This window comes from Trypanosoma rangeli (genome assembly GCF_003719475.1).
Source record: "Trypanosoma rangeli strain AM80 chromosome Unknown Tra_15.4_contig_00295, whole genome shotgun sequence".
NCBI lineage: Eukaryota > Euglenozoa > Kinetoplastea > Trypanosomatida > Trypanosomatidae > Trypanosoma > Trypanosoma rangeli.
The window spans coordinates 6002-23579 of record NW_021706039.1 but is presented as its reverse complement, the minus strand read 5'-3'; the positions used below and the strand labels follow the sequence as shown (position 1 = coordinate 23579).

The 17578-nt window shown below is 54.8% G+C and overlaps 8 protein-coding genes across 8 annotated transcripts, besides 15 other annotated features; all 8 read left to right on the top strand.

Moving 5' to 3' along the window:
* Positions 1-427: 427 nt before the first annotated feature.
* On the top strand, positions 428-1201 carry TraAM80_07272 (uncharacterized protein; the record flags this gene model as incomplete). The annotated part of the gene is made up of 1 exon (XM_029384072.1): positions 428-1201. The coding sequence occupies one exon, from the start codon at positions 428-430 to the stop codon at positions 1199-1201; it is 774 nt and encodes a 257-aa protein (XP_029236097.1).
* Positions 1202-1699: 498 nt separating this feature from the next.
* Positions 1700-5140, top strand: TraAM80_07271 (permease-like protein; the record flags this gene model as incomplete). Its single annotated transcript, XM_029384071.1, has 1 exon — positions 1700-5140. The coding sequence occupies one exon, from the start codon at positions 1700-1702 to the stop codon at positions 5138-5140; it is 3441 nt and encodes a 1146-aa protein (XP_029236096.1).
* Positions 5141-5154: 14 nt separating this feature from the next.
* Positions 5155-5193: a microsatellite.
* A 356-nt stretch (positions 5194-5549) lies between these two features.
* Positions 5550-5585: a microsatellite.
* Positions 5586-6175: 590 nt separating this feature from the next.
* TraAM80_07270 (trypanothione synthetase) lies at positions 6176-6895 on the top strand (the record flags this gene model as incomplete). Its single annotated transcript, XM_029384070.1, has 1 exon — positions 6176-6895. One exon carries the CDS (start codon positions 6176-6178, stop codon positions 6893-6895), a length of 720 nt encoding a protein of 239 aa, XP_029236095.1.
* Positions 6896-6935: 40 nt separating this feature from the next.
* Positions 6936-6965: a sequence feature (A-rich).
* A 35-nt stretch (positions 6966-7000) lies between these two features.
* Positions 7001-7029: a microsatellite.
* Positions 7030-7179: 150 nt separating this feature from the next.
* Positions 7180-8061, top strand: TraAM80_07269 (uncharacterized protein; the record flags this gene model as incomplete). The annotated part of the gene is made up of 1 exon (XM_029384069.1): positions 7180-8061. The coding sequence occupies one exon, from the start codon at positions 7180-7182 to the stop codon at positions 8059-8061; it is 882 nt and encodes a 293-aa protein (XP_029236094.1).
* A 132-nt stretch (positions 8062-8193) lies between these two features.
* Positions 8194-8210: a microsatellite.
* A 127-nt stretch (positions 8211-8337) lies between these two features.
* Positions 8338-8369: a sequence feature (A-rich).
* A 113-nt stretch (positions 8370-8482) lies between these two features.
* Positions 8483-8504: a microsatellite.
* Positions 8505-8544: 40 nt separating this feature from the next.
* TraAM80_07268 (ER to golgi family vesicle transport protein) lies at positions 8545-11958 on the top strand (the record flags this gene model as incomplete). The annotated part of the gene is made up of 1 exon (XM_029384068.1): positions 8545-11958. One exon carries the CDS (start codon positions 8545-8547, stop codon positions 11956-11958), a length of 3414 nt encoding a protein of 1137 aa, XP_029236093.1.
* A 64-nt stretch (positions 11959-12022) lies between these two features.
* Positions 12023-12045: a microsatellite.
* Positions 12046-12150: 105 nt separating this feature from the next.
* Positions 12151-12183: a microsatellite.
* Positions 12184-12459: 276 nt separating this feature from the next.
* TraAM80_07267 (uncharacterized protein) lies at positions 12460-13116 on the top strand (the record flags this gene model as incomplete). The annotated part of the gene is made up of 1 exon (XM_029384067.1): positions 12460-13116. The coding sequence occupies one exon, from the start codon at positions 12460-12462 to the stop codon at positions 13114-13116; it is 657 nt and encodes a 218-aa protein (XP_029236092.1).
* Positions 13117-13495: 379 nt separating this feature from the next.
* Positions 13496-13517: a microsatellite.
* A 290-nt stretch (positions 13518-13807) lies between these two features.
* On the top strand, positions 13808-14704 carry TraAM80_07266 (5-AMP-activated protein kinase, regulatory beta subunit; the record flags this gene model as incomplete). The annotated part of the gene is made up of 1 exon (XM_029384066.1): positions 13808-14704. The coding sequence occupies one exon, from the start codon at positions 13808-13810 to the stop codon at positions 14702-14704; it is 897 nt and encodes a 298-aa protein (XP_029236091.1).
* Positions 14705-14864: 160 nt separating this feature from the next.
* Positions 14865-14898: a microsatellite.
* A 43-nt stretch (positions 14899-14941) lies between these two features.
* Positions 14942-14986: a microsatellite.
* Positions 14987-15035: 49 nt separating this feature from the next.
* Positions 15036-15057: a microsatellite.
* A 157-nt stretch (positions 15058-15214) lies between these two features.
* Positions 15215-15233: a microsatellite.
* Positions 15234-15835: 602 nt separating this feature from the next.
* On the top strand, positions 15836-16792 carry TraAM80_07265 (uncharacterized protein; the record flags this gene model as incomplete). Its single annotated transcript, XM_029384065.1, has 1 exon — positions 15836-16792. The coding sequence occupies one exon, from the start codon at positions 15836-15838 to the stop codon at positions 16790-16792; it is 957 nt and encodes a 318-aa protein (XP_029236090.1).
* A 332-nt stretch (positions 16793-17124) lies between these two features.
* Positions 17125-17153: a microsatellite.
* Positions 17154-17578: the final 425 nt, after the last annotated feature.

Sequence of the window (17578 nt, the reverse complement as noted above, 5' to 3'; positions counted from 1 at the left end):
AGCGGCTGGGTGGGTGGGGAGGGGAGCGGGGAGGTGGGACGCATGCAGAGAAAGCCCCATGTGTGGAACCTTCATTTTATTGAGTCTCTGTTGCGCCTCTTTTACCCCTCCCCCCTTCTTCCCGTGTCTGTACACGTGTGCATGCGTATGTGAGGGGGTGGGTATGCACACTTTTAATTTTTTGTTTCTTTTCCGCTGTTATGTCTTTCGGGGGCATCTGCAGTACAGCCGTTTTCCTGCTACCCCTCTAACTTCCCTCTGCCCACACCCAGATGTGTGCATGTATTTGAGTGGTGCACAAGCTGGTGTCGTCTCGCGTGTGGTGTTTGGACTTTGGCTCGCTTTTCCGCTTTACTATTTGTCTGTTGTGGGTGTGTGGTGAGGGGGCGTGCGTACAAAGTGTTCGCCTGTCCTCTCAGACTGTGCGATGAACATTGTAACGTCGTACTTTATGGTGAAGCGGCTGTCAGGTAGCGTGTTTATTGGCGAGGCTTCACTGCGACACCGTGTTGCACGGCAGGCAGAGTATATGGACTGCCTTCGACGCAACGCGGCACACGCGGAGGTGGCGGCGCTGCACATTCTCGTCCAGGGAGCCGATGCGTACCGCCACTTTCGTGCGCATGTCCTGGAGGACGAAGGATTTTTCCCGTCCAAAGAAATGCGGCGCAAAATTATACCGGTGCTGCGAGACGAGGTGCAGCCGACCTACGCGGATTTGTTTCAGCATGCCAACCAGCTGCTGCGAGGGGAGCTGACGATGATCTGCAATGCAGATGTTTACCTCCCACAGGCAGGGGCGTCTGTGCAGGAGCTGCGGAAGTTGTTCGATGGCAATCCGGATCGCCATGTCGCAGTGGCGTTGACGCGGTACGAAAGCGAGCACCGCGGTGACGCTCCCCTTATTGAGGACTACAGAGGATCACACGACGCCTTTATCATTCGCCCACCCACAGAGGCGGCGTTTATAGAGGGCGTGCGACACCCGCAAAACTGCTACAAGGCAGAGAATATCGTCTTATACGAGCTGCAGCGCCACGGCTACGTTGTGGTGAACCCGTGCCGTAGTTTCATGATCGTTCATCGCCACGCGGCAGACCTGCGCCAGTGGCTGCCAGCTGTGGACGAGGAGAGGTACGCGCGGGCACCACCTTGCACCATGGCGGAGGCGCTTGACTTGATAGGGCAAAGAGACTGCTAACGATGCTTGGATTTCTTTTTGCCTTTGCTGCTTCCGCTTGCCGTGGCTTGTTTTTCGGTTTTATTTGTTTGTGCGTGTGCACAGCCTTTCCCACTACTCTGGCGGATGCGTCTAAAAATATATGCGGTGTCACACGCATTTTAGACCGCCTCTTAACCTCCCTGCAGCATTTGCATGCTCGCCTTCTAGCTACCTCGGGGGTGCATACTGCCTTACTCCTCGAACTATCTTTTCGTTTTTTGTTTTTGTGATTGTTGGGTCTCTTGCTTGAGAGAAGAGTAGTTGCACCAATAAAACAGCTCCTGGCAGCCAAGCACACACACAAGGGGCGAAGACAGAGTAGAAAGTAATCATATATACGTACGTATTCACCGGTGGTGAAGAGGATTTGCTACTTCCACACACGCGACCACCACTAGTGTTTTTTTTGTTTTTTTTTACATCCCTCTCCTTCTCAGCATCCTTTCTTACGCTTCCCCTCCCACTGTGTGTCCTCAAATGATGGAGGCATTGCGTTTATCGCCTCCTGATACGACAAACTCATCGAATAATTCCTACATCATGGCACAGCCGGTGAACCGTCACGAGAACGACCCTCGTTGCTTGTGCAATCCCCAGAGAGAGCCGTTTTACAGCCAGCTCTCACAACATAAGATGGGGTCGTTCGGGTTCAGTGCCTCTTCAGTGCTTAGTGGTATTCGGCTAAGCTTTCGCTACACAGCATCGGACGTTGCACGCCGCCCACGCAACTGTGCTATTGGGGTTGTGGCAGTTCTTCTTCTTACCTTCTTTACTGGTATTGTTTTGTTGTGCATATGGAAGGTGCCGTACATTCTGCTGCGTCTCGCAGAGTTAAGTGTGGGGGAGGTGGACATGGTTGTTATGGGTGGCAGCGCTGATGGTCCGTTCATTAACTACACCGCGATGAAGTCACAACTTGAGCATTCACCCCAGGTACACGGCATCGCCCCACGGTGGGTTCTTCGCGCACTCGCCAGAAAGCAGCAAACCGGATTTAGCAGACAGACTGGACGTGATCCTCCTTTCACGGAGACGGCCAACGCGAATGTTCTTGTCATTGACAGTGAACAAGAGCGTGCCATCGGTATTGGGCGGTCATGGAGGCACCGCGATACGGGATTTGCGGAGGCGCATGTATTTTACTCTCTCTTGGAGTATCTGCAGCTTCGTCCAAACCACGGTGAACGTATGAGCATTCATATTTCACCCCAGCTTCTTCTGCATGGTCCCTACGCCCGAAACGAGTCTCCGATGTTTCGTATCCACAGGCCCAAAAAGATCAATGATCTAAGTTCTTTTCTTGTCCTTCAATTTTTTCTCATGAACGGCATTACTGAGGACTCTTTTAGCCTTTTGGATGTTTTGAACCTTGAATTTGCCGTGAACGTGTTGGATGGCATCGAGAGTGCAAATGGAAAATACCCCTTCCTCCTTGGCAACGTTGTGGTCATGGACTACAAGCTGATTGTGCCCGCCCTTGCCGAACAGAGATGTGCGCTGGGGTCGCAGATATTTTCACCCTCTATTGGGTTGAAGCTTCCGTCACTCACCGACCTCCTTGGCGTTCCTGAGATGTTGGCTCAGTTTAATCTTCTGGAAATGGTTCCTATTGTCGTGGTCACAATGAAGAAACGACGCAGCATGTATTACCTGCCCATGACGGAGCGCACACAGGAGATGATGGAGCGGAGCAACGCCATCATGATTCATGGGGTGGGGGCGGACTTTAATGGTTCTGTGTATTTTCCCGTGGACGCTGTCCTGAGCACCTTTGAGACGCTAAATATCATGCTGCTCTCCTCGCTTATCTGTGTTGTGATTGGCATCGCCACACTCTGCACCATCTTGTTTTACTCCCTTCTCAACACAAATGTGGAGGAGCGTCAGTTTGAGTTTGCCATGATACGGGCCCAAGGCATGAACAAAAGGCACCTCTTCACGCTTCTCATGACACAGTCATTGGTCTTCATTATTCCCGGTGTTTCTCTCAGTGTAGCTCTCCTGGTGGGGATTAATGCCCTTCTGGAGAGGCTGCTCTCGCGATTTACAGCTGTGTCTCCTCGTCTGGCATTCTTACCATTGACTCCCATGTTGTTAGCGCTGGCACTGGGTGTTTTTCTGCCGCTGCTGGCAGGTTGGTCCCCGCTTTCGCGTGCGCTTGGGGACAGTCTACGTGATGCCCTTGACGTTTACCGCCAGGTGCAAAATGAGACGCGGGTGGTGATGATCAGGTTGGAGCAACTTGGGATTTCCACCTTGCAGGTGTTTCTTGGCGCAGTTCTCGTTGTCTCAGGGTTTATTGTGTACTACATGATTCCACTTAGCTTTGTTTTTGGCAACATGCAGTTTCTGTTCCTGCTGCTGGATTTAATATTTGTTATGATGGTGGTGGGGATATGCCTCGCCATGTATGTTATTGAGCCGTACATGGAGCGGGGACTGCTCTGGTTGATGGTCTGGGGCACGGAGAAGCGGTTTTTGACTATTGTCAAGAAGAACTTGTACGATCACCGACCCCGCAACTCAAAGGTCTTCATGATGGTGCTGGTCAGTGTGAGTACGCTTCTCTCCTCTGGTGTGATGTTTGTGCTGCTGTCCACTGCCTCGGACGACATGACGCACATATTTAACGGCGCGGACATCACCGTCATCTCCTCATCATTTAGTGCACCTCTTGACGAAGGCGGGTTGAACGCCTTTCTGGAGCAGCGACGTGGGGTGTACGTGGAGGATTGGGCCTACCACAGCTTTCCGCTTCACAACTACCCGCAAATAGTGCAGCCCTCACGACTATCCACCGTCATTGGAAACGGCTGTGATGTGCACATCGTGGCGGTGACAGAGCGTTTTTTTAACACCATCTTTCCAGATTACATCATTGAAGAGGCCAGGGACCCGCGGTACACGTACAAGCGCACAGTGGACGGCAAGTACGACCTGGTGCGCAGCATATATGAAGATCCGCCTGTGCCCACGAGCACGGCCGCCCATCTCGTTGCGACAGGGATGCCGTGGGAGGCGAGTGTGCCAAACACAGTGATGAAGAAGTCATACATTATTCCCGCCTTGGTGGCGTCTGCCATCCGCGACGAGATGGGGACCGAGGTTGGGAGCGTCATGATACTGGGATACAAGTACAACGTTGCAGACGTGCTCTCGACGGCCAGCTTTGCGGTCGAACCACGAGGTCTCATGAATCGTGTGTCAGGGTTTCCCGACATCTCGTCGTTCCCCGCCACACTGGCCAACAGTGAGGTGCTGGTCCCGCAGGCGTACTTCAAGACTCTGGTGAGCCCCTGGACCATTGACTACAGCACGAAGACCAACATTGAGCTGGCACCCGGCACTGTTACGGAGATTAGGCAGAAGAAACTGTTTGTGCGCTTGCGCAAAGACATAAGTGCGGCAAAACGCATCACCTTTGTCAATGAAATTCAGGCACACCTGAACCTTATTTATCATACGGTGAGCGACACACAGGCGTCGACAGAGGAGTTGAGGGTAATCCGCGATTTCATTATGTACTTCTTCTACTTTACCTCCGTGATATGCATCTTATTGTGCGCGTTAATGGTGTGGATAACGTTTGTGTCAAACGTGCGTCTTAACGCACGAACGTTTGTGCTGCTACAGGCTTTGGGGTGCCGCAAGTGTGAACTTGCTCGCGTCATCCTCTACGAGGCCCTCAGCATCGTCCTCTCCGCATTTATGCTTGGCTTTATTGTGGGTATTTTGGTGGGCATGGCGTTGGGACTTCAGTTAGCAGTGCTCATGGTGCTTCCATTTCGCTTTAGTGTACCCTGCATGTTGGGCGGTGTGCTTTTCAGCCTCAGCATCATCGCTGCGGTGATTGGTTCCATGCTGCCCTTCAGTGCAATCGCTAAGAAGCGCATTGGCTCGGTGCTAAGGGCCGTGTGATATGCACTTCTGCGCACACAACACAGACACACGCACACACCACCCACACAAACCCGCATGTACGTACTTACATATGTGTAATTCTGTGGCACAAACTTGTTTTTGTTCTTTCGAGTAAGTGCCATTTATATGTAATATATACATATAAATGTGTGTGGTCGTTGATATATGAGTACGCATATGAACTATATTGTTTTACTATTATTATTGCTGTTCGGATGGATTTTTATCCTTTTTCCCCCCTTTTTAATCACCAACATTTCCAGTGTGCATGGACATGGCCCCATCCCCAGTGCATCCAGGACCGTGATGATGCTCTTCCCCTCGTTCACTGTTGTGTCTGTGGCGCGTGAGTTTGGTGGTTTAGTACGGCTTTGCTCGTCTTAGTGACGTCTGTTGCCATGTTTTTTTTGTTTGTTTGTTTCGTTTGTTTGTTTGTTTTTTGGGTTGATGGTCTCTCTTTTATGTATTTGGCGCTGAAGCGCCTGATATTTGCTTGTGTGATTGTTATTGCTTTTTTTGTTCGGTTGGTTGAGCCAACCCCGTCAGGTATGGTGAGACGCGGATAGCGGAAAGTAAACAAAAGACGTGCTGGGCGGGCACCAAGGCGCGCTGCTTCTTCCGTTGGAAAGTTTGAACTTTTCTGTCAGCTGGTCGGGTGCTGGGAGTGCCCAGGCGAGAGGAACGCGCGAGAAATAGCCGTATAGTATATTTTTTTTCCTTATTAAATGAAGCGAGTATGGCGGGAGTGAAAGAAGCCACAAGAGATATCGTCAGTGCCTTCGTGGGGAAGTTCTTGTCTCTTTCAGTGCGCACATCCGCTGCTTCTTCTTCTTATTTCGTTGTTGTTATTTGGCTTTACAGTTGTGGTCAGCAGTTTGCGTGGCACCTGTGCCTCTCTCCCTCTGTGTGTGTGTACTGGGAGGGGGTGGGTGAGGCGGTCGAAGTTGTTGCGAGTCCGCGGAGGTGTGCTGGCGGCTGCCGTTGTTTCTCCCCGCACGTTCCTCCCCTCGGTGTTCCTCTCTCCCTCTCGCCATGCACGTGACACCAAACAAACTGGCAGGGCAGTCTCTGCGGCGCGTCCCGATTCATGGCATCTGCGGCTACGCACCCGGCAACATCCCTGCCTACAGCAACGGCATGGGTGCCACCATCACCGCCGAGCGCCACTACGAGCGGCATTACTTCATGGGATACAAGTGGCAGTGCGTGGAATTTGCCAGGCGTTGGTTGTTCTACCGCAAGGGTTTGGCGCTACCACAGTACGACTTTGCCGCCCACTTGATCTACCTACGGGAGGTGCGAGATGTGTGCACAGGTGCCGCGGTGCCGTGCCGCTTCATTCCGCAGGGATCAACGGAGCCCCCGGAGGCCGACAGCCTGATTATTTACCCTGGATGCAGGAAAAACATTGTGGGTCACGTGGGCGTAATCACGCATGTTACCTCGACGAGCGTGCAGGTGGCCGATCAGAACCGTTTTTTTCATCATTGGGGCGATAACTCTTTTTCTGCGGAATTTCCCCTGGAGTGTGTAGAGGATCGCTACTACATCCGTGACCCTGACGCGGTAGAGTGTCGTGGGTGGATCGTCTTCCCGGGGCAGCCCAACCGCCTGGATGGGAGGCCGCTCCAGTTAGAGCCGCACATGTCTGGTCCCCCGTCCCTTCCGTGCGCGCGACGCGTCGCGTACGTGGTACAGCAGTTGTGGTCGTGGTGCACCGGACGCGAGATTCCCACATTCTCCCCGCTCTAAGCGTGTTGTGTGCCTAGAGCACGAGTGCCATATTCCGTGGTGTCTTTTTTGTTTGTTTGTTTCTTTTTTTACATCTTGATGCCACGTCCTTTTTTCCTTTTTGAAATATTATATTATATTATATTACTTTCTATCTGTGCCGCGGTGGCGGGAAGGCGGCTCTCGAGAGGGACTGTTTGCTGCTGCTGCTTCTCGCGTCTTGTTGATTTCTCTTCGTGGTTGGGTGCTCTCTCCGGTGTGGCAAGGATAGGAGAGAACGTGTGGAAAAGGGGGAAAGGGCTCACATGTACGCTGCGCATCATCGCGTGGCCCCGTTGCGCCGTGGGGACGTCACAGCGGGGCGTCGTTGTGCACCCACCCCGTGCGACTCATTTGTCCCCACACCAATGGGGACGCGGGAGGATCCGCACACACAGCGCAACACCCAAGTGCGCTGCGGAGCAGTCTCGTGTCATGCCGTGGCCCCCGCTGGCGTCTACTCCCCACCGGCGCCGCTGCAGCAGTCGCGGCTGGCGGCTCCGCCTACCTCAGATCCGTTGCGGAGCTCACAGATGTCGATGCATGCGGCATCAACACCGACGACGAGTACAATGCCACTCACACAAGTGCAGCTGGGCGATGCCTCATCCTTGCAGGCCACACTCTCGCAGGCGTCACGCCATCACAAGGAGACCGCCTCGGCGCTTCTCTCCCTGGCGCAGTGTATGCAGCAGCAGGAGAAGCATCTTGCTTCCAACTCGCATAGCCTCTCACACCTCGCTGCTCTCGTTGACAGTCAGCATGCTCAGGTGACGGCGCTGCATAGCCTCACTACTGAGGTGCGAACCATGGTGGCGGCGATTCGTGATGCGGCGGCAGTTCTACAGAAAACACAAAGTGTTAAGGAACCTCCCACACCTCGACGCAACTCCGTTCGTAATCAACCCCGCATACGGCAGTTGGCACCAACGGCGGCCCCTTCTACCCGTTTTGGACTCGTGCTTGGCGCCGACTCCCCTTTCATGACGCCGTGCGCGCGAGGGGAGGAGGAAGAAGAGCAGGGGATGTTTGAGAAGGGAGGGGCGGCGCACGTTTGCCACTCGCATCGTTCGCAGTTTATGCTGCAAGCCACGGAAGGGTGTGCAGCGGCATCGGAATTCATTGAAGACGATATCTTCTCCATGTGAAAATTCACTTATGCTCTCCCCTGTAATGCCGTCTAATTCCTCTCGCCAACTGCATCTTCACAACTTTCTAATTAAAGAAGCCGAAGGTCGTGCTGTGGTTTTTCCCCGCGCACTCCTTTACTCACGACGGCATGTGTGTGTGTGTGTGTTTAGTTGTTTATTTTGTTTCCCATCGGGGGCTGCTGCAAACCCCCTTCCTTTGCCCCTTCCTTCACGTGGCTACGCGCGTGGAGGTGCGTGCATGCACAAGTGAGTGTACAGCGCAGTAACATTGTTTTTATTTATTTATTTTTTATTATTATCTGTTTTCCGTCTTGAAGACGAGGGCACCAAGCCAATGAGTCTCCTCCGTGGTGTACAGACACGCCACACTGCGCCTTTGTTGGTTTGTTGCTGCCCTTTTTACCCTTTCTTCTCTCTTTGTGTGTGTGTGTGTGTGTGTGGAGCATCCACCGCAAGGTTCACTCTTGAGAAGTGTGGTGAATGGGCTCTGTAGGTGCTAACTGGAGAACGACGCTCCAAGACGATATCGGCGCCTCGGAGGCGGCGCTGCAGCGTCTGCGTGGACGGCAGACCAATCGCGAAACGGCACGAAAGCAGCTCTTATCGGCCTTTAACGTCCCGTACGTGTCGTCGCTGGACGTGCCGCCGCACCTCCCCTCACCACAGGGCGAGCTCGCAGACAAAGTGAACTGTATTCAGTCACAGGTGAAGAATTTCCTGACTGAGCTTGAGACTGAGCGAACTGTGCGCTCTGATGGCGTCCGCGAGCTGCAGCGGCACGTCTCCATTCAAGTGGGGGAGCTGAAGGCGATGTTTCAGCAGCTCAAGAAGGAAAATGAGTACCTGACGGACACTGTCCGAGTGCTGGAGCGACGAGTGACATCGAACGCCGCAACTGCACCCCGTGGGCGTGTGGACGTTTTTGTCGATGCCGATATCTCTGGCGCTGCAGCGAATCCCGCCTCCGCTGGCCTCGTAAAACGTGTGGAGGAGCTGGAGTCCACCGTGACGCAGCAGCGGCGGCTGTTGGAGGACCGCCAAACGCGACTGGACGGCGTTCTTCGTGAGATGGTGGGGGTGAGGGTTGATTCCGGCATGGAGCGTGTGCGGTCGGTTGCACGGGATGTCGCCAGGGACTCTGTCGAGGATGTACTGCGGCTGCGCCTTGCCGCAGTGCAGAATATGTTTAACGGTGAGTTGCAGAAGGTGATGCAGACCAGCGGGGTCACTGCCGAAGTCGCGAACGCCACGGAGAGGTTGTTTCATCAACTGGAAAAGGATCTCCTGCGGCGCGTGCAGGAGATTGACGCTGCGGTGAATGCTGTTTCGCACAATAGTCGTCAGCACGAGGCAGTCCTTAACGATGTGGAGCGTCGCATCATGCAGAAGGTAGCCGTTTTGGAGCGGGAGGTGGAGGCGTCGCGGCGGGAGACCCGGGACGGCATCGCACAGAACGCACAGGCGGGGGAGGAGCGCACGGCCGCCATCCAGCTCGCCTTCGAGTCTGCCGTGGCCGAACGCATCACCGTGGCGTGTCAGAGCGCAGCCAAGAAGGAGGATATCGTAGCAGCTGTCACGGCATTGGAAGAGCGACTCGAGCAGCAGTGCGCCGCCGTGCGCGATGGTCTCACTGCGGCGATGCGAACGCATGACACCGTTGCTGAGGTGCATCACAAGCGGGTGACACGGTTGGAGGAACGCCTGAATGGGATTCAAGACGCCACAGAAGAGGTGCAGCGGCAGATCGCTCATGTTGACCAGCTTGTGACAGGGGCAACAAGGGAGGCAGAGAAGTGTAGGCAGCGCGTCCGTGAGGCCCTCACAACAAGCGAGGAGGCGCGTGCCGTGGCAAGCGACTTTTCCATCTGCGTCCAAAAGGCGGAGGACGCGGCGCGCGAAGGTCTCGCCCGCACCGGCGTTGAACTGCAGCGACTCACGCAGGAGCAGGAGAGAAGCGCCGCCCAGGTTCGCCAGTTGGGTGAGAAGCTCATTGCGGCTGAGGCGCACCAGGCCGCCATGCGTGTGGTGCTGGATGAGCTTAGGGGTGCGTGCACGAATACCGTGCCACTGCTCACCGCGAGGCTGGACGCGGTGCATCGGACAGTTCAGGAGGTGTGCATTCCCAAGCTAGAAGAAACGGCACAGGCTGTCGCGGAAGTACAGACGCGGCAGGAGCAGCTTCAAGCCAACGCCTCCTCTTTGGCGAAAACCGACGCTCGGCAACTTTCTGACCTCCGGCGGGAGTTGTCGAGTGGGATGCAGAGCGTGGAGGAACGTGTTCTCCAGGCCGTGCGTGAAACCCAGCAGGAGAGCAGCATGGCAGTAAGTCGACTGCGAACATTTGTTGATGGCATCAAGGCATCAGTGAAGGCACAGGACGAACGCTTTGTCACCGAAAGTGCGCTGGACACGATCTCGGGGGAGCTCACAGAAAGGGTATTGGCACTGGAGGACAAGGTGGACGTGGTGGTGCGCCAGGTGAGGGAGGAGGCCAAGACATTGCCATCCTCGACATCGTTAGCTTCTGTGCCGGCGGTGACTGCGTCGCCGCATGGAGAGATAGAACGCGAGGTGGGGAATTTGCGGCGTCTCGTAGAGGATACTCGGCGAAACGCCGCCAGTCAACTGGTGGACATGGAGCAGCAGATACGTGCGAGCATGCAGGAAGAGGTGGAGGGCGTCAAGCAGCTCCTGCATCGTCTGCGTGAGGACAGCTTGTCACAGATGCAAAAGTTGCGTGCAATGCTTAGTGAGGAGGCGGGGGACCAATCTCGGCGCATAGAGGAGGCGGCGCAAAGGGAGACGCAACGCCTTCGAACGCAAATAGACCGCTTGCGTGAAGCATTAGGTCCAAGGAGTCTTGTGTCTGCTCTCCGTGACGACGAGGAACTTTTAAGTGAGGTGGCCGAGGCGTTGCGGTGTGTCTTTGCTCAGAGCAGCGACACAACCGAGGCCATAGCGAGCGTCAAGAAAAGGATTCAGCATGTAGAACAGAGTCTCGGTGAGTTAGACGTCCGTTGCTACGCGCACACGCATGAGTCAGCTCAGCGGATGCAGAAGTACGAGTCCTCGCAGTGCCACCACGCCGATCGGCTGACATTGCTGGAGTCGAAGGAGGAGACTGTGGTGGAGATGGGGAAGCGCTGGCGGGAAGAAGTTTGTAAGGACTGCAAACGAGAACTCGAGCTCTTTTCAATGCAGTTTGATGAGCGCGCAGCCGCGCTGCAGGGCGCCTCTGCAGAGTTGGAGCTTCAGACACGCTCCATGCTGTTTGCGCTGCGAGAGTTGAAGGAGGAGCAAGCGGCGCTGCGGCAGGAGGTTGCTGCGACGGCCGACGCACAGCAGCAGCCCGTAGTGCGGCCTACAGACACGGCGAAGGACGACGAGGGCGAAGACAAAGACAACGATGATGAGGTGTGGAGGTTGCAAATTACGGAGCGTATGGAGGTGTTGGAGTCGAAGACGGATGGCACTGCGTGTTCCACCGCTGACGCATTTGAAACGCTTCGTGAAAGTATCGAACAGTGCGTGACACTCTTCGTGCGGGAGGCGGCAGCCACTGCGCTCTTGCAGGAGTCCAACGTATCTGCTGCAGAGTTGACAGGCTTAGACGGCGTCCTGCTCTTTTTGCTGGAACAACTCTGCCAGCTGCATGATGGAGTGCAGGCGCTTCAGAGTGGCGCTCTGGAAACACTTGAGTTGGTGCAGCACCATGAGGAGCAGTTTGCACTGCTGCCGTTTTTGCGTTCTCTTGCGGTGTGCAGTGCTCGAGACATTAAAAGGCTGTCGGAGGCGATGGGACTTTCCTTGGACCTTCATGTTGACTCCCCCCTTGCTGAGCACGAGGAAGGAGAGCTGGAGTTGGAGGAGGAGGAAGCAGAGGACAAACGCTGATATCGCATGACTTGCTGCTTCTACCGCTTAATGGGTGTGTTAATATCACAGTTGAGTGCAGTGCACAAAACAAACAACAACAACAACCTACGCTTGCATTCATAGACAGACGTCCCCTCCCCTGAGGTGAGAAAGTATGCACGCGTGCAGCGTCTCATGGTGAATGTGACTCGTCTTCTGTGGATGTGTGGGTATATATATGTATATACATATATATATATATATTAGAAGAGATAGAGAGACGGCTGCTGAGGAAACGAAGATAAGTACGGGAAACAAGACGAGTGGAGAGAAAAGGGGAAATGCATAGGGTGGAGGGGGAGGGAAATGAAGGCCTACACGCGGGTTCCCTGTGGATGGAATCAAGACTGACCTTGTCTCCCGTATATTGCCGCATATTTATTTATTTATTTTTTGCACCTTTGCTCTTCTCACCACTTGTGTGCGTGTGTGTGTTTAGTTTCCCCGCAACCTGACGTGCTGCAGGGAAGGCGGCGACCGATGAGTCTCCTGAAGGCGGATCAAGTGCGGCGGGAACTGTTTGTCACATACAGCAGGCAAATCGCTGCACTCCTTCGCGAGACGGTGGACGGTGACCCCATCGAGACGCGCTCAGAGGAGGCAAACGGTGGCGGGGACGACGACAGGGAGGAGGCGAAGGAGCAACAGCACGAGGAAGATGCGAAGGAGGACAGAGTCGTTTCACTGTCCGAGCGTTTCCGCGTCTCGTACGCGCGGCAACATCTTCTCCGCCAACGTGCACTGCGACTGCCGAAGGGTTACACGGAGGAGGTGGATGGTGCATACCGCACCGCCTCCTCTGAGGCGGGAGATGCGACAACACCAGCCGGAGAAGATGTGGCCGCTGTCATGGTGCCTGCGGAGACTGCAGAGGAAGCGGTGGAGGAGGAGGGATGGCGGTTGGCGTACCACGAGCCGTACCCTTCGCTTCGGCGTATTATGCGGCGCGTACAGGACGAGTCCTTGCAGACGTTACTGCAGGAATCACGTGTGCCGGTAACGGCGCATCGGGACGAGGCCTACGCGGCGCAGCGCATTTCAGCTCTGCATCAAATAGAGGAACAGATAGGAAGGGAGCGCGCCACAATCCTCGCACGACAACAGAAGATGGACGGCAAGCTACACCCCATGCAGTGAGAAGCCGAGGTCGTGCGCTCACACGCCTTCTTCTCCGCTCCCTGCAGATGGATTTGAGAGAGGGGGCAGGCTGCCGTCGCTCTGCGTCGAGGACGGAGCCCGTCATGGAACACGCGTTGCCCACGTTTGCTCCCTTCTTCTCTTCACTTTCGGCGCTGCTTCTTCGCCCTCAGCTCTATGTACAGTGGAGGGACGCGGCACCAACTGCGTTGGCTGGCGAGACGCGGATTGGGGTGGTGTCCACGAAAAATGCATACGACAAAAAAGTAGAGAAAGCAACTACTACTTTGCGGCCGAGTGATCTTGGCAGGCCCGGCCACATCACTGGCATCCCAACGTGTATAGCCACGGCAAACTCTCTCTTCCTCTCTCCCTCGCCGTGTATGTGTGTGTGTGCGTGTAATGTTCTCCACCCACCCCTTTCTTATTTTTTTTCATCTCTCTCCGCTGGGGGCTGCTGGCGACACAACGACAAGTAGAGGACGAGAGAAAAGGGAGAAAGTAGCGCAGGTGAAAGGAGAAGGCAGCGATACAGGAGCACCTCTTCGCCGAAGGAGCAGAAGGCGGCGTGGTGGAAGGGGTGCAGAAGCAATCAAGAGGACCCCGCAGAAGAGGGTGGGAGGAAGGGACAAACTAGGCGCGGGCGTCCCCCCACCCCGCAGCGCGGAGCAGAAGTGCATTGCAGGCAAACATGGGCCAACCAAACGGCAAGGATTCCAAGATGGGGAGACGGGGCAGCAGGAGTGATGACGCGCCTGTTGTTGGTTACGTCCATCGTGGCAGCTCCGCAGTCAACCAACCCGTCAGATTGCGTACGGGGACCATGCGAGAGAACATTCTGCAGCAACCAGCACAGCACCGTGATCCCATGATGGAGGTAACTCTCTCCGCGTCTGGCGGCACGGGGGTTAAGCGTAATGGCGCAATTCACACGGGTGATCCATTTGTGAAGACGAAGAAGTACCCCATCGTTCTGCGCTACGCCGACAAAGATGCCAAGAAGCTGCTGTCCAACAAGCGAAGGATTTATGTTGCAGTAGAGTCGCTGGAGTGGCGCCCGGTACAAATGGCGCCCAGTGAGGATTCCTTCTACGCCATCGTTGAGCTCACGCCAGGCAGCCACCGATACCGCTTCCTCGTTGACGACGAGCAGGTCGTCGACAGCACGCAGCCCCTCGCAGACATGCCGCAGGACGGCTCCAAGGATGCCCCTGCGAATCTCCTGCAGCTTAACGAGGTTCTCTTGACGACCAAGGAGGACGAGGAGATTATGGATGACGGGGACGGGTGGGGCCAGAACCACGAGATCTTCGAGGAGACGCGGAAGTATCCGCCCATCGTGCCAGTGCACTTGCGCTACACACCACTCAACACCCCACCCACCGCCGTGCGCTGCACACGCGACGGTGTGATGTCGGCGGGCGAAGTCATGCCGCCGGAGCACCTTCCGCTGCCGTTGAATGTGACGATCAACCACGTCTACTTTCAGCGTCGCGAGGACCACTCCGTCATGGGACTGACAACACGCTACTGCAACAAGTACACTACAGTAGTGTACTACTCGAAGATGGGGGCACCGAGTGGGTGAGAGGGAGGGGGGGGGCACGCAGCCCAAACAAAGGAAAAAAAGGAGGGAGTAGGGGGGTGGGGGTGAGAAATGAGAACGAGCAGCAGTGCCCCACAAGAGTACACGTAAGCAACAGCTGAGGAATGAGACTAATTTTTATGGCGAAAAACAGCAACGAAGCAAAAAAAAAAAAAAAAATTAAACCAAAAAAAAAACGAACTGAAACCGTCGTTGATTGCTTGGAATTTGGTTAGTGGTGTGAGGTGAGGTGAGGTGAGGTGAGGTGAGGTGAGGTGAGGTGAGCTGTTTGTCTTGGGCAATGCAGGTGCGCCCGCGTGTCTTCCTTTTGTCATAGTAGTACTAGTAGTAGTAGTGTCGAAGGTGGCAAGCTTACGCGCACGTATTCCTATGTGTTTCTGCGCATTCAGATGGAGGGCCCGCACACACGCAGACGCATGAGAAGGGAGAGATGGAGGAGAGGAGGCAACATGCGGATGGGTTCTTCCAAATTATTGCCATAAAACTTACTTCCTCTCTCTCTCTCTTCTCTGCGTGGTCCTTCTCCCTCCGTTCTATCAAGCCTGTGTGTATACCGCGAGGCGTGAGGAAGAGAGAGTGGCGGTTGCACGACAACGGTGGTAACTGTTGGATTTATGCATGCATGTATTTTTGCATATAAACACACACACTTAAAAACGCTTGCGGCTCCATGTGTTGTTGTCCCCCGCGTTTTTCTTTCCTTCTTTATTATTATTATTTCTCTCTACGTTCATCGCTTATTCGGCTGTGTTACGTCGAACTTGCCTTATAAGTTGACCTCACAACTTCTGGCATTTGTGAGCAGCATCACGTGAGATATTGTGCATGTTGTGTGTTCGATCTGTGACATCTCTAACTTGCCCGATTTCTCCCTCTCTGTGTGCTCCTGCGGCGTGTAACGGTTTACTTTCCATTGGACTCCGAGTAAGCTGCGCGTGTGCATGGGACCCACTCCTGTTCTTTCACCCACTCACGGTGGCTCTATCTCTCCCTTATGTCATATACGCATGTATTCCTTGCGTGTTGTGGCGTCTTCGTTGGGTGTGGAATGAATAGGAGTGAAAAAGAGGGAAAGTTTGGTAGGGAACAACAGCGCACACTTCGCCTATTCATATGATGCTTTGCACAGCTGTCCGATGTTGCTGCTATGTCTCATTGCTCGGCGTTGCACTCCTCCTCGCCGCCTCGGTGGTCACCCGTCCTGCCGTTGGGGCGACAATGTCGGATACGCTTGCCGCCTCCCTTGCGGACGGTGCTAGAGGTGGGCTGAAGCTCGGCAGGTACGTCAGGGACAGAGTCGTCAGTGCCGTGCCTCCCGCGGCGCGGCCCCACGTTCATCACTTTCTTGCAGGAGCGACCTCAGTGGCATTGGTGGGACACGGACTTCACTCTATGCCAGGACTTTCGGGTTCCGCTGCCGCGGGCTCGACACCGTGGGCAAAGTCGTCTGGGATCACGGCTCCGTTGATGAACTTTGTCACGATTGTTACGGCACAGCCAGTTGAGAAGCTCTTCTACGCGTTGGGCGGTATTCTGGTGGAGTTGCTGATCCTGCGTCTGCTAGTGAGCTCGCCGCGGCTTCCTCTCTTTGATGGGCCCATGCGTGGCGGCAAGGCAAATGCGCGCAGGACGCTGATGCACCGACTTTTCTCAACCCATGCCGGCTGGGCACTACTCGTCCTGTGCGTTGCCGTCCCCAACGGTGTGGTTGAGGCAGGGCTGATTGTCGTCATGCTTACCCGTCTGCCACTCGAAAGCTATGCCCCAGCACTAGTGATTGGCAAACTCGCCCAGCCCTACGTTGCCGCCGCGCTGCGCGAGCTGCCGTGTGTGCAGCGCCTGATGCAAACGACACTCTGGTTCACGGCAGAGAAGGAGGCCGCCGCCTTGTCGCTGTTGCCGCTGCACAATACGGTGGTGGAGGTGACGCTGTGGGTGGTGGTGGTGGCACTCGTCCTACTGTTCGCTGCCAGGTTTGTTTGGGCCCATCCAGCCACGGCAGCCGACGAGGACAACGGCGGGGCCACGGATGACCTGATGAATGACAACGACGAGAGCAACGAGGAATAAACGCAGAACACACAAACAAAAACATGAAGAACGTGTTTAAACTTACATGTAATAAAAGAAGGACACAAGAGAGTACGAAGTAAGAAAAAAGAAGAATGTCTCTCGTGATAAACACGTGTAGAGGTGGGGAGTGAAATGAACTGAAGAAAAGGAGAAAACAAAGGCTAAGGAAGGGAGGGAGGGTTGACGTTTATGTACACAGTTGGGTAGAGAGTAGGTGAGATGTATCCGTGTTCGTGGGAGAGGCAAAATCGGCACCGTCCACCTCGCTTATTTCTCTTTTGTCGCTTTGTGGAATTGGCCCCTCAACACAACCCCTCATGTAATGCCGTTGTCTTTGTGTCTTTGTGTGTGTGTGTGTACTGGTGGAGAAAAAGAGGGGAATGTTTCAAGGAGCCTTCCTTTTCTTTCTTTACAGATGTGTGGCGGGAGAGGGAACGGGCTACTCGCCCTTTGTTGGGCATCGCCATGGAGGTGGTTTGGATGGCAGAGGGTGCAACGAAGTGGCCTCACCGCATAGAGAGAGAAAGAGAATGTGTGTACGTGTACAAACAGGCAAACAGAGGAGAATATATATGTGCGCGTTGCGTGTTCTCGACGCTCAATGGATCTTATCTGTCCATCTCTGTCCCCTTGTCTCTCCCAGTGGCAATTTTCCAGATGCGCTGTTGTCTCTCCTACCCGCCTTTCTCTCTTCCCCATTCTCTCACTTATTTCATGCCTTTCTCTTCCCGCATGCCCACGGTGGAAAGCACAGTTAGCGTACGACTTCACTGTCATTTAACC